The sequence below is a fragment of the Annulohypoxylon truncatum genome (genome assembly GCF_022578515.1).
Source record: "Annulohypoxylon truncatum strain CBS 140777 unplaced genomic scaffold F4807scaffold_40, whole genome shotgun sequence".
NCBI classification, from domain to species: domain Eukaryota; kingdom Fungi; phylum Ascomycota; class Sordariomycetes; order Xylariales; family Hypoxylaceae; genus Annulohypoxylon; species Annulohypoxylon truncatum.
In genome coordinates this window covers 255006-269194 of record NW_025953826.1, presented here as the reverse complement: position 1 = coordinate 269194, position 14189 = coordinate 255006, and the positions used below count along the sequence as shown (strand labels likewise).

The window sequence follows — 14189 nt, the reverse complement described above, 5'->3', positions numbered from 1 at the left end:
AAGCATGATTGGCGCTTCGATTTGCGAATATTCTATTTACTTAAGCAGTATCTGCCCCCCTATTCAAACCCCTTTATTAGAGTATTCCATCTCCCCCCAAAATATCTATTTCTCCTTCCCCTTTCCCTTTCCCTTCCCCTTCCCCTTCCCTTTGCCTTTGCCTTTGCCTTTGCCTTTTTCTTTGCCTTCCTTCTTCTTATCTCCACCTTCAATCTTCGAAGTCTTCGACTTCTTTGTAAATGGCTCATCCTCTACTGAGCTTGATATCTTCCTCTTCTTATCCTGTTCTTGCTCAACAGGGACATTAGACGCTTCGACTTCGCTAGTTGTATTCACCTGGGGTACTATCTTTATCTGTTCTAAGTAGGAGAGCTTTGACTCGGTTTTCTCCTTTTTAGGTACTCTATCTGGGTACGCCACCTCGTAAGGCGGCCTTTCCCAGGCAATGTTGATTCCTTTTGACAAGCAACGGTCTTGAGTCATAGCAGGATCCAACGGGATATGCACGAGATGCGGCATCCGTGGAACATAATGTTCATCTTCCCACTCCATAAGAATTTGGTTCTTCGCTTTAGTACTGTCCAAGGTTTCTCTGCGCTTTTTGAGCCATCCATCGAGGTACTCTCGAAATTCCGTCAAGTCGCAATCCAGCTTTGCCTTGACTGGCCAAGTGGGCATTCGTTCAAGTACCTCGGAATCATAGTCAACTTCACCCTCCAACCATGTGTCCCAAAATCTTTTGTTTAAAGCCTCGTAGTCTTGCGTGACTACTGAGTATAAATTCCAAACAACGAGAAACAAATCATCTTCCATCCCGTTCCCTGAAATCGCCCGCGCTCTCTCGAAGTCGCATAGTAAAAGTCTATCAGAATCTTCGTCGATTAACATGTTGTCCAGCTTAAGGTCGGTATGTACGATTCCTAGCGACCAATTAGTATTTGCATATGAATAAACGTCATTCTAGCCACACTGGAGTTGTACCTTGGTCAAGGTGAAGAAAATCCAGAACCTCGGTAAGCTGCTTAAGCCACTTGAGCTTAAATGTCCGATCTTTCTTCGACAAAACACTGCCTCCTTTGATGAACTTGGTGGTCATGCCAATGATGTGACTCTTGTCATCTAATACAACACGGTCAAGGGGGACTATAGAGGGGTGAGGCTGAATCGTCTTCAGCACATTCATCTCATGCCAGATCCATCTCATTTGATAATCCTCAAGTATGTATTTAACGACCAAAGGAGCATCGGGCTGATCAGCTTTTAGCTTCACAAGGTCAACATTGGGCGTGAACCGGTCCAATTCGATCAATTGCGTATGCCGAAGTGTAGGCCAGCTAGAAAACGGAGTATCGGAAAGGAGTGGCTTTGGCATATCTGCAAGTGTCTTTATATCGCTTGTTTCTCTTAGGGAGTCTACTGCTGCTAGGTTTGAAGTGACCTCTTCCAACAGACCGTCAGCGTCCATACGGAGCATGATAGCTTCGGCTGAGAGGCTTGGAAGAAGTTTGTATAGCTTTTTCAAGAATACGTTTTTCGCATTCGCTTCATCCGTGAGAAACTCTGCTGGAGCCGTGACAAAAATCTCACGGCGGCGATCTGATAAAAGCAAAGTCATTGTGACCATTCCTGCATATTTCTTGCGGTGGTCTTCATCGCCGAGGTAGTCGTACTCATGATCACACTCCGAGATTCTCATGAATGTCTGTTCCGGGTCGATCATGATGAATAATATACTCCCGACAACGATTTGGATATAATATGACAGAAAGTATTTGAGTGAAATGAAATTGATGAAAAATCTAAAGCTAGCTGTACATTATACAAATCATTAGCGAGAAATTTTAAGGATGTGTTATTTATAAAACATTACTATCGCAGACAAAGAGGTGTTCTAAGTAACTTTCTTTATGTTATATCTGCCAACTCAGAACGTCATGCAAAGCCTTTCTAATTCCGGGCGTTCTTAGAGGTACCTGAGGTTGTACTTGAGACAATCTCACTTTATAGTCTTGCTATGATGTTGAAATATGAGAAATTAGATGCAATTTACTGAACAGTTTCAGATATTCCAGAAACAGATATTATACGGCTGGAAGATGACGTATAATAACAGATTATCAGGGGAGAAACAAGTAATATAATAACTATGGCAGAATATATATATATACATATATATCATTGCTAGAATTATGAGAATATGAATGTCGAATATAGAACTGCGCCTTATTCGACAGCTTATACCGCGATGGACGAACACTCTTACTTATCCCAGTCTAACCAAACGGAAGCTGACTCCAAGAAGAGGAAGCGTGCGCCTGGTCCTAAGCCCAAATGCACATGTGCTAATTATCAATATTATTCTGCAATTTATGAACATCCTACACAATTGATGAAATATAGATGCGGCGGAAAGATATCGAAAATTACAGGCCTCCCTGTCCTCTGTGAGGGGCCTGCGCCGTTGGTTAAATCCTCTGACGGTGTCATCTGCTCAAAATGTAAACATCGTATTCAGGGAAATCGTCAAACGGAACATGTTGTAAAAGCAGAAGATGGATGCGAAGAGCAGAAGGACAAAGGAGACGATTCCACCAATAGTCAAAAGACCAAGCGACGGAAGCTAGAGAAATCTAAAGCTAAAGGGGGAATTGGTAAAAATGTACCCAGACCGAAGAAATGACTGGTTGCCATTCGGAATTGCCTCGAGATGGTATATAGAAACTCTCATGTTATTTTCGTCTTTAGCTTCAGATGCACGGCTTGTAATGAGGAGGGAAGGTTGAGTGTTAGAAGACTAATGAGAATATCTAGGCAGTTTAGGTAGAATAAAGAGCTTCTTGTTGAACTTTCCCTTGGAAAAACATGTTAGCTACTGTTTCCCGAGCTCATTTAGATGCTAGCTTGATGTCTGAGAGTCGCGGCTCCCATCTTTATAGCCAGCCCTAGGGATATGTAGTAAAAATGGGAAGTTACTATTGACTTATGAACGGTAGACATTGACCACAAGTAGGGAATTTGTATGATATAAGTCCACCCACCTTATCGATAATAATATGAATTCCTTGCATCTCCACGTACCCAAGTACATACACGTAAATGGTCCAAGCTTCCAGCCCCCTGTCCGCGCCTAGCCCCAAACCCCGGTTGGTGCAAACAAGACCCGAGCTTCGTAAACGGTGTAGCAGCCTTGAAGCTTCCAAAGCTTCGTAGCCTCTTCGCCTAAGATATTCAGCCTCCCGCTTCCCCCAACTTCAACTCCCCATTCCTCTCCCGCGACATAAGAATTCTCGACGTCACTGGCCTCGTAACCCATTTTTTCGAGACGCATACCCTTTCCTCCTGAAATCCGTCAAGATGTTTATGTCAAGATCCGAATATGGTAAATCCCCCCTCCACCCCTCTTCAAAGCTTCCAAAGCTGGGTGTTATCTGCGACCTGTGTTAAGCTAACATGACGAACGACGACCAGATCGGGGTATCAAGTACGGCTCCCTCTCCCCTCCGCTCCGCTCCACGCCACCTACCGCTCTAGCCCTTCCGGCACCCTTACTAACCCTTATCCCAGCACCTTCTCCCCCGAAGGCCGGCTCTTCCAAGTCGAATACTCGCTCGAAGCCATCAAGCTAGGCTCGACGGCCATCGGTGTCGCCACATCAGAAGGCGTGGTCCTCGGCGTCGAGAAGCGCGTGACGTCGACCCTCCTCGAGACCTCGTCCGTCGAGAAGATCGTCGAGATCGACCGGCACATCGGGTGCGCGATGTCCGGGCTGCAGGCGGACGCGCGCAGCATGGTCGAGCACGCGCGCGTCGAGTGCCAGAGCCACGCCTTCAACTTCAACGAGGACCTGCGCGTCGAGTCCTGCACCCAGGCCATCTGCGACCTCGCCCTCCGCTTCGGCGAGAGCGCCAACGGCGAGGAGAGCATCATGAGCCGCCCCTTCGGCGTCGCCCTCCTCATCGCCGGCTACGACGAGGACGGCCCCCAGCTCTACCACGCCGAGCCCAGCGGCACCTTCTACCGCTACGACGCCAAGGCCATCGGCTCCGGGAGCGAGGGCGCCCAGGCCGAGCTGCAGAACGAGTATCACAAGGTATATTATATATATTCTATATCCAATCTTAATATTTGACGTTTTACGTAGCGTATAACTTGCTAATCACATTCCCAGTCCCTCACGATCGCGGATGCGGAAACGCTGGTCCTTAAGACCCTGAAGCAAGTGATGGAGGAGAAGCTGGACTCCAAGAACGTGCAGCTGGCGAGCGTGACGAAGGAGCGGGGCTTCAGGATATACACGGACGAAGAGATGGCCCAGGTCGTGGAGAGACTACCCGCAAATTAGGCGAACCAACCAACCTTAGGGGAATAAATAACACCTTGCTTCACTACGAGGAGTTTTTTTTTTTGGCATCCCGGGTACGGTAGGCCGAAAATATAAAAGCATGGATCGCAATTAGACGTGTCTATGGGGGGCAGAACAAGAGATTTCGCCCCCCCCCTGCTACTGTTACTGAACTAATCCCGATATCAAGACCTCTGAACTTTTGACTCTGACTCTTTGAAGTTTGAAAAAGCTGCGCGGGTGGGTTTTTTTATATAAAAGTGCCAACCGGATCCGACGGTACTATTTTTGTACTGAACAGGTATCCCCTTTTTTTCCGACGCGAGGTATCCAACGCACCTGTGTTTTTATTTCAACTCAAACGCCTGCAACGTAGTCTTCATTTCCATTTCCATTTCCATATCCATTTCCGCATCCGTATCTAATCCGTGCAATCATGAAACGTAGTGTCCTATTCCTAGATCTCCACGCCCTCTATTTCCCATCCCCCTCAACGTCACCCTATCTTCTCTTTCTACATACCTACCTAGGTAGGTATCTAAGTGGTATATAAGACCGCCAAGGGAACCCTACCGTCCATTCCTCTCGCTAGTCTCCAGATCCAGCCTCTCCAGGTCGTGCTCCACGGCCAGCAATCCGATAGCATAAGACGCCTTCTCGCCCTTCGCGAGGACGATCTTAGACTCGTCAAGATCGATCTCTTCAATGCGCTTGTCGAGGCGGCGGGCATGAACCCAGACCGAGCCGGGCGGATCGATGTTCAGGTTGACAGACCTCGCGTATGGCGGTCCGCGGCCCATCTGCGCGGCCTTGATCCACGCCGACTCGCACCCGACTGCGATTTGCCGCGCCGACTGCCACCCCGTCAGCCGCGCGATGTCGTGGAGACGCTGAATTGTCCACTGTCGCTGGAAGTCGTCGTGGTACTGCGATGGTAGTGGTTAGTTACGTGTTAATACGTGTATATATATAGGTAAGTACGGATAAATGCGACAAATAGGTAATTCGGATCGAATTTAGGTAGTCTGTTAAACGCAATCTTGCGGGAACTTACCTGAATGCCCGCCACGAACAACGGGAAACAGCACTCAATCAGCGCAGCTGCCATCAGCGTGCTGACGTTTGAGAGCTGCTCGATATTCTCCTCTAAGCCCGCCGCGATGCGTCCAACCTCCATACAATAACTCGCCGTAGTCCTTGCCGAGAGGCCCGCGGCCACCATGGCGATAGGTGGCATAGTCGGGTGAGCGCGGTGCAGTACGATAAGGCCCATGTAAAAGTTCATCCAGATACCTGCGATAGAGTATGTTCTGTAGTGGGCGGCGAGTCCGAATGGCGTCGCTTTCGCGGGGTAGATGTCGGCGCCGAGGGGCTGGAACTCGGGGCCGAAGTGGCCCTTTAGAGTCTCGAATGCCTGCCGGATCTCCTCCCACTCGCGATATGCCTCGGCGGTACTAGTGTCGAGGTCGATATTCTCGGGAGATTCGTCGCCGCCGGGCGACGTCTCCCGCGGCGGGGTGAAGCCCATCGGCACCGTCACCCTCTCCGGGTGGCGAGGTACCATGCCCGGAAACATTCCCGGCGAACCGCCGCGGCCTGGCCCGTTCGCCTTGAATGCTTCGCGCTTGCGGGTTAGGTCTTTCGACGTGAAGCTTGCTAGGCGACCGAGTAGCAGTATCAGATGATCGTACGTGCCGTATCTAGTAATTGTCAGGATTATCTAAATCATTATATAATTTGTGCGATGCGTAAGCTCACATGGCGTCAAGCCTCCCTATTGGGGCCCGCGGCGGACATTGAGTCCATTGGTTATACTCCAGGCTTCGTTGGTCAGCACAGTCATATCTTGAAGTGCACGACATGACGCGAACTTACAATAATCGAGTTCCGCCAAGAATGCTTTGGTAAACGTCCATCTTACAGTACCACCAGTAGAGATCGCTCATTTGTTGGTACCTCTCCATGTCCTTTTCCGTGTACTGAGCCCTTGACCTTCGATATTGGCTTCGTTCTTCTGGAACCATCCCCAATTCATCATATGATATATCTCTACCAGTTATCGCGCTCAGTAAAGGCACATCGATTAGATCCCAGTCTTTATGCAAAGGACCGTTTTCTTCATACGTTGGGAACATTCCGAACGCATCGATTGGAGATTGTTGCATCTCTTGCAGCCTCATCTGAAGCTTGATTGCCATCATGTTTCGTGTCATTTCGGCTAATGGTATTTCTTTAAATAACAGACGCGCCCCTAGCAGATGCCTACTCCATTTATCGTGGTCGGAATTCCACACCTCGTAAAATGATAGCACTAGCGTTGCCGCCAGGTTCGAAGGTTGGGCTCGCCTATTTGGCCGGCTAACGTTTCGCGCAATCCTTCTCAGAGCTAGGTGGTAGTGCTTCAGAGACGCTGTAGGCGGTACGGATTGGAGTTTCGCAATCTGCAAACTTGCGATGGCGAGAATCGCGTGAAGAAGAGCTGGGTGAGTCAAAGCTAAAATCGGAAATGTGTCTGGGTATGTGAGCATAGATTACAGGCACAGATGAAAGCGAGCAACTTACAGGTCCAAATATGCTGGCGTGCTTTCGGTATTGGCGTTCCTTGGAAAAGGGGTGTTGGGTCGAAAGGATGTCTTTCGTAAAGGGAGATACTAGGTCCGGTTACGTTTATAAAGTGCCAGAACACTGCAGCTATTCGTTTGTCGTTCAAAGGCGAGTTAGCCGGCGAAGGCTCATATGTTGCGAGGAGACTCTCAGGGGCAAAGGCGGAGAATGTTCTTGTTTGGGTGCCGAACATGTCATAAGGCTGATCGAGTCTTTGGAAAGCAACAACTCCCATTTCGTTGAAGTCGAGTGAGGTGCGCCGCTCACCAATCGGCATATCATCCGACTCCACCATGGACTCATCATCCGAGACAGGATATTCCCATTCCTCGAGTTCTGGCACTGGAACCTGGATAGTATCTTCGGGTTCGGCGCGAGCCTTGCCTTTGTCGAGCTGAGAGCTGCCTAGCTGTTGCTGTTGTTGGTGGTGTTGCTGCGGTGGAATATGAGAGACATTATGGCCAAGATTCTCAGGAGCAACAGGTGAAAATTGGCCAAAATTCGCAGGTTGTTCTTGCCTCCATTGATGTTGTGAGAACGCATCGACAGTCGCTGGCGAAATGAAGGTGTACTTCGATGGTGCAGGTTGAGGCCCGAATGCGTTCGGATCGAAGTTCAAAGGAGGGGGCGAGGTTTGCCCTGCTTGGCCGGGATATCCATGGCTGAATTGAGCACCAGAAAGCTGATGATATCCTACAGGTGGAGGTTTAGGGGCGATTATCTGCAAAGACTGCGACGAAGACCTTTGCTGCGCTGCCGATAATTGTTGCTCTCTTACCAACGCCTGAGGAGAAGGCGCCGGATAATGTATCGGACCAAAAGGGGCATTGGCGAATGCGCCGAGAGGGTCTTTAAAGACGACCCGTTGACTATATCCTTCACATTGTCGCTTCGACTTCAAGCAGTTGTTACAAGTTGGCCTTCCCTCATCACATTTTATTCGGCGCTTTCGACAAGCTTAATAGGAATGAGTCAGTTCCGCTCATAGAACACGGGCGGGAAGCTGGATGGATGGGGAGATTATATGAGTTACCACGTACTGAGACAACCGGTCTTCGTTCGCTTCCGAACAGTCGGTTTCTTAGACGCCGGATTGTCGTCGTCCTTATCTTCTGGCGTTGGCGGCCGGGGAGGCTGAGATTTCGAAGACGCGTCCCGAGACGCCTCATCTGTCGAATCCATTTCAAAAGAACGATCGTCGTTAGGTATACCACCTAATTCAGTCTCTGGATAGTAAAATTATTGTCTTGCAATCTAGCCGTTTAAAAGCGTTAACCCGTCACATGGTATATAGACGATAGGCCCGATCTGGGGCTAAGAAAGTACCGACTACAGAATGGCGCTGGACATGCTCGCGGGTAGTCCTCCCAATCTAGCGAATGGATGGGTCCTCAACACGAACAAAAAACTATGATAGTAGCCCACAACGTTCAGTCTATCTAATGGTCGAGTCCGGAAAGCAATTACGGTATGAGATAAGTCTCCGAAGTCCCGACTGGCTAACAAGATGGAGTATTCGAGGCAAATGCTGGATAATAGACACTGGTGGTAGGAATACACGATGAAGAGATTAATGACACGACCTGCTTGTAGGATATAGCTTATATCGTTCCGTGAAACATCTGGCGTAACGAAATAGGGCCGGAATATGCTTGCTCGCTGGCGTGGGCAATTGAGGCACTCAACCCTCTAGAAGTAGGACGGGGTGCGACGGGGTAATTGCGAATTTGAAGACGGCAGTTTTCTAGACCTAGGGGTCTTTCAATTCAGCGGATGTCCCAATATGTAATGTAGATGGTCGTACATACCTAGGTACGCACGGGGACACTGGACATTGGACGCGGGACAAGTGGTGGGAATTGGTGGGGTTCAGCTGGCTGTTACCAATGAGAGAACAGTCAGACGAGCGGTAGCAAGGGTAGCAAGGATACGGCACAGTGGGCAGTATTGAGATCTCGGCGTAGCTGGGCAAACTTGCTGGGCAGGCTGGGCTTAGCAATCCTTCAATGCTGTAGTGCCATTGGTTTTCTTCGAGCTAGTTCAGCTTTGGCGCCGATCGGTCCAGACCCGGCGTCAGCAATAAATTCGTCACTAGGCTTCGAAAGCCGGACGCCATCGACAGCCGGTACGAGGAGATGTGGGCTCAGGCCACAGTCGATGGTGACCAATTTGGGAATATGCGCAGTGAAATTGAGAGCCGCCACAGCAAAATAGACAAGGAAGATCCCGCGACAATTAAATTGTGTACATGCCATAAACAAACGCGAACGGCCTCTTTTGTATACAAAGGGGGTGCCGGACACCTGAACCGGAAGAGCTAGGTACCTAGCCTTAGCTGATTCCCATATGCAGCTCAATCCGCCCTATTACTACCCACCCATCACCACCAACGCCGAGGAACCTTACCACCAACTCCACGTGAAGGACGAAATATGCAGTATGATAACGGAAAAAGAGGTGGCAAGGTAGATTTGCCGTAGCAACCGGATACCGTATCCTTGCGGCATATTGTATTAGGCCTGGAGCCTGTAGGTAATGTAGGGGGGTCACGGCGGCGAGCTAGGGAGGTCCCATGAATGAAGCTGCTGCATACGACCAGAGTCGCTCAAGTTGCGGTAGATCGAGGTACGACATCTGATGATGCGCGACGATGTTGGGGCCCCATTTCCTGCAAGCTGGGAAATTTGACCTCGGAGAGAGCCAATTGCTCATACGGTCCACCTGTGCTACGCAGAAACGCGCATCCTTTGCAGTAACGACAAATTGTCCTACCCACCGGTTGTTTTCCGTTGGCTGGTCATCGATTCGCATCCCCAGACACACATAACATGAGTAAACCCGGGTTGCTTTTTCTGCGACCAGCTGCGCACACGTCTTGACCTCTCTTATCACGAGCCTTCAGGTGGATATGAGGATCCTTGGGCGGCACTGAAGGAACCAAGCCGACTAGTGAGCTTACGGACGAAGGAAGACCTGATTCCTTGGACATCTTTCCTCCCTTTTCTGGAGATTTTATGTAGGTATGATCAGCGGCTTCGAGCCGCCTGTTCGTACGTCATTCCACGACTTCACATAGCACATGACACAACGTCGTCAATTCGACGTACCCAGTCGACACTTGTCGTGGATGTTCTTCAAGAGCAAGAGATAATGAGATCGACATCATAGAGTGTCAACAGGCAGGCGATGTAAAGAATGCGTGTAGAAGCTAATGTACCCGCGTGTCTCGGGAGAGTGAGTCTCAGGTCCGCCGGTCGACGCAGCCGTGCATGGCATAGCGACCTAGGGGCCTAGGTACTTATGCAGGCTGTAGGAGTCGGGCATGACCACGATGATAAACTGTGCTCATACCTAAGTACAGCAGCAATTTCCGAGGCGCCATGGCCACGGCATAGAAACAGTGTTTCGTAGCGCAGGATATTTATCCCGTGACTCCGTATGGGCGCAGATGATAGAGTCCAGCGTCAGCGCCGGGATGCTCTTCTCGGTGAAGGGAGGACATGTCAATTGCCTACCTAGGTAGGTAGGTAGGTCATAGAACTATAGCGATCGCGAAGTAACCCCAGCCGTTGTGGCGATGATTAAGTCAGTATGGGTGAGACGGGTAGTGACATGAACCCTTTGGCTGGAAATCTGCGTAGACTGGAGCGGTTGCGCAAAAGTATCCATGTGGTACTGCAAGGATGAAGGAACTGCAAGAGGCTACGATATTGCCGTCCAGGCAGTAACCATAGCAGTCCTTAGGTGGTCTTAGCAGTCTTAGTCAACTGATATCGACACCAAAAGGCCCGCTCGCATACGGCCAGCCGCCGTGCCACCGTCGATCCTACGTAGAGACCCCCAGGCTTCCCTTCTCGGAGACTGGCCGGTCCTACTGGGACTTCTTCAGGACAATCTTCATCCTGCTTGTCATCCCACTCCATGACCATGACCTAGTTGTTTCATATAGTTTGCAGCCTCATGTGGGGTTCTGCTCATGTAGTGTACTATAAGCCTAAAACCATTAGCCGTATGAGAAAACCACGAAGCAGCTCCGTTGAGATCAATTGTTGAATAGAATATGAATGACATGTTGTTCTATAGCAGTTAGTAAGCGACTGACAATCATGTGGGAACCCGCGGTCAAGAGGTAAGATTATGAGACATGATTGTCATCAAACAAGGAAGGGTTCGGGAGGTTTGGTATAGAAGGTTTGATAACTTCATATCTTGTTGGGCTCGTGAAACGAAGCTATTCCGGGCCGAAGATGGTATAAGAGAGTGCTCCAATAGATTCAATCGATCCCCAGTATTAGCAAGATATATTTAGATAGGTAAACTGGGATCATATATGAAAACACGAATTTGAGCATGTATTCATTGGAAGAAATTGAAGAGAGATCCTTGAAATCGAACCTTCTGCTTCAGTAATTGATATAGTTCACGTGACGGTGGCATTTAGAGTTTCTTAGCTTCTATGGTGGGGCAGGTACGTCCGTATCGACATACCCACTTCTCTGTTAATCCCTGCAAAAAAGTTTCAACATCGACCTTCTTTTCAACTTGGATTGACCCTAAGCTTATCAAAGCTCATTCCTCAACATCAACACATCGAGATTTGGCCGTCAAGCGAAATTCGGACCGTGAAGCTAAGTTATTGGGCTCATAAGTTTGATTAGATATGTTTGCGGTACCAGGTTGGGCCGTGTCCGCGGACAATCTCAAATCAGAGACCGCGGTAGTTCCTAAGGCGACCCCGGATGAATCTACAGATTCCAAGAAGCGCAAGAGGCCATCTGGACCTAATGTCACGTCATCCAATGTTGCAGATCTTTGGGAACGGGTCATTGAAGGACGATCAGGAAAGAAGGCTAAATCTGATAAAGATCACGGTGGTGAGGGTGGACCTACAGAGCGCCCACGGAAACTAACTCTGAAGGAGAAAAAGAAGTTGAAGAAATTGAAGCTGCAGGAAGAAGCTCAGAAAGCTGTGGGTAACAGTGAATCTGTTGAGACCAGCAATGATGCCATAACGGGCAGGGAGGTAAAGGAAAAGAAAAAGAAGAAATCCAAGGATCGCAAAGAAAATGAAGCAACAGTCCAAGCAACCCAGGCCTCTGCTCCTCCGGAAGCGCCGAAGCTGACGCCCATGCAAGCCGCGATGAGAGAGAAACTCGTGTCCGCCCGGTTCCGCCATCTCAACGAGACTTTGTACACGAAGCCATCAGAGGAGTCGTTTAAACTGTTCCAGGACTCGCCCGAGATGTTCCAGGAGTACCACGAGGGCTTCCGGCGGCAAGTCGAGGTCTGGCCCGAGAACCCGGTAGACGGGTATATCAAGGACATCCAGCTACGCGGCAGCCAGAAGCCCCCCCACCGGTCGCGACACGGGCCCTCGGCACCGCCGCCCCAAAGCTCCAGCAACGTCGCCCCGCTCCCGCGCACCAACGGCACCTGCACGATCGCGGACCTAGGCTGCGGCGACGCGAAGCTAGCCGCGGCCCTGCAGTCCTCGGCCAAGAAACTGCGTCTCACGCTGCTGAGCTACGACCTGCAGAGCACCAGCAGCCCGCTCGTGACGAAAGCCGACGTCGCGAACCTGCCGCTGCCCGACGGCGCCGTCGACGTCGTCGTCTTCTGCCTCGCGCTCATGGGCACCAACTGGCTCGACTTCGTCGAGGAGGCCTACCGCGTCCTGCGCTGGAAGGGCGAGCTGTGGGTCGCCGAGATCAAGAGCCGGTTCGGACAGGTCGGCGGCGGCGCCAAGGGCAAGAAGAAGGCGGCCGGCGCGCCCGTCGAGCATAGCGTCGGGAATAGGAGGAAGGTTAACGGGAAGAAGCCTAAGGGAAGGGATGCGGAGGGCGCGGACGGAGAGGAGGATGAGGCGGAGTTGGCTATTGAGGTCGACGGCGCGGATGACAAGAGAGATGAGACGGATGTCTCGGCGTTCGTCGAAGCTCTACGGAAAAGGGGGTTTGTCTTGCAGGGCGCAGTTGACCTGAAGAACAAGATGTTTGTCAAGATGCATTTTATCAAGGCGGCGTCGCCGACCGTTGGAAAGGGGGTTGCTACGTTAAAGGAGCCCAGTCGGGGAGTTGGCCCGAAGAAGAACGGGGTCAAGTTCATCGATATGAAAGAAGATCAGGCTAAGCCGGAAGAGAGCTCTATTCTGAAGCCCTGTGTCTATAAGCTGCGATAGGCAAGCTAATCTGTTATCCATACCAGATATCCTTCACCTTCCCACGTCATGTGAATATATCTAGCCTGCAATAGCTTTAATTAGGGGAACCCAGGAGTATCTGCTCGAGTTTAGGCCAATGATGTCGTGTTCGGCGACCTGTTCTAAAGCCCTGCGGGCCGCATGCAAAATTCCTGCCAGTTTCCTATAGAGCGCCATCTACTAACTAATATCGAGTGGTGAGAACCCACACCTAACCCCGCCATGTTGCCAGGGCGTGCCATTGCGCCCTTGGACCGCGTGTGCTATGTTCCAAATGCAAGTGTAAGATTCACATCTTAGTTGTTGAAAAGGAGGGAAGCGGCAAATTCGACGTTGCCGCCGGTAGCTTCCAATGCATTAATAGCTTGCTGTCGGTCCCAACCTAGTGCCACCAATGTGTTGATGTCATTTTCCGGAAAGGTTCGTTGGGGTTGCGCTTGAGGTTGCGGTTGGGGAGGACGGGCAACGGGGGCCGCAGGTCGGGATGTGATGGGCGCAGAAGAACCAGAGGGACCTGCAGAAGATGATGCTTGGGGGCCAGTGACGGCCCCCGATCGCGCACCAATAGTTGTGCCACCTGGTCCCTGGACGGTTGGTTCCTGGTTAACCGCCTCTTCAGTTTCCTTGGGGATTTCCGATTCGCCGAGGAAATCTACCTCCTCACCCTGGATAATGAGCTTGTTCCGCACAAGATCAATAACGGCTTGGTGGCCCTTGAGAATGTCCAGGCCAATCAACAGGTCAACCGATTTCCCCTCCATGACCGTGAATGCGGCCGCAAGATGCTTCGTGCCAAGTTGGAGCATAGTGTAATGGACGCGACCTATAATGTTAGCGGTACCCACTCCGCGAGCGACACCGGCGAAGCGTCTGTCCACGAGGCGCATGATGTTGCATGCCTCAGCGCACGACGGAGACATGATCGTAGCTTGGGCACCCGAGTCAACAAGGGCCTTGACTTTGATACCGTTGACCTTGACATCGACGTATAGGAGGTGTACGCGACCAAATGCTGGATGAAAGGGTAAGTTATTAAGCGGCATT

The 14189-nt window shown here is 50.5% G+C and overlaps 4 protein-coding genes across 4 annotated transcripts; 2 read left to right on the top strand and 2 right to left on the bottom strand.

Annotated features, from left to right (window-relative positions):
* Positions 1 to 105: 105 nt before the first annotated feature.
* Positions 106 to 1720, bottom strand: F4807DRAFT_464428 (uncharacterized protein; the record flags this gene model as incomplete). Its single annotated transcript, XM_048002121.1, has 2 exons — positions 106 to 920; positions 982 to 1720. 2 exons carry the CDS (start codon positions 1718 to 1720, stop codon positions 106 to 108), a joined length of 1554 nt encoding a protein of 517 aa, XP_047850267.1.
* Positions 1721 to 3354: 1634 nt separating this feature from the next.
* F4807DRAFT_470936 (proteasome component PUP2) lies at positions 3355 to 4818 on the top strand (the record flags this gene model as incomplete). Its single annotated transcript, XM_048002866.1, has 3 exons — positions 3355 to 3437; positions 3565 to 4090; positions 4169 to 4818. The coding sequence occupies 3 exons, from the start codon at positions 3355 to 3357 to the stop codon at positions 4340 to 4342; spliced, it is 783 nt and encodes a 260-aa protein (XP_047850266.1). The 3' UTR covers positions 4343 to 4818.
* A 93-nt stretch (positions 4819 to 4911) lies between these two features.
* On the bottom strand, positions 4912 to 7241 carry F4807DRAFT_453851 (uncharacterized protein; the record flags this gene model as incomplete). Its single annotated transcript, XM_048000511.1, has 5 exons — positions 4912 to 5268; positions 5397 to 6042; positions 6101 to 6163; positions 6218 to 6854; positions 6905 to 7241. The coding sequence occupies 5 exons, from the start codon at positions 7239 to 7241 to the stop codon at positions 4912 to 4914; spliced, it is 2040 nt and encodes a 679-aa protein (XP_047850265.1).
* Positions 7242 to 11414: 4173 nt separating this feature from the next.
* Positions 11415 to 13379, top strand: F4807DRAFT_273974 (methyltransferase-domain-containing protein). Its single transcript, XM_047994604.1, has one exon. The coding sequence runs from the start codon at positions 11607 to 11609 to the stop codon at positions 13122 to 13124; it is 1518 nt and encodes a 505-aa protein (XP_047850264.1). The 5' UTR covers positions 11415 to 11606; the 3' UTR covers positions 13125 to 13379.
* The last annotated feature ends 810 nt before the right edge of the window (positions 13380 to 14189 follow it).

What these genes read in the sequence shown, in the direction of transcription:
- F4807DRAFT_273974 (XM_047994604.1), top strand. Translation starts at nt 11,607, where the DNA reads ATGTTTGCGGTACCAGGTTGGGCCGTGTCCGCGGACAATCTCAAATCA.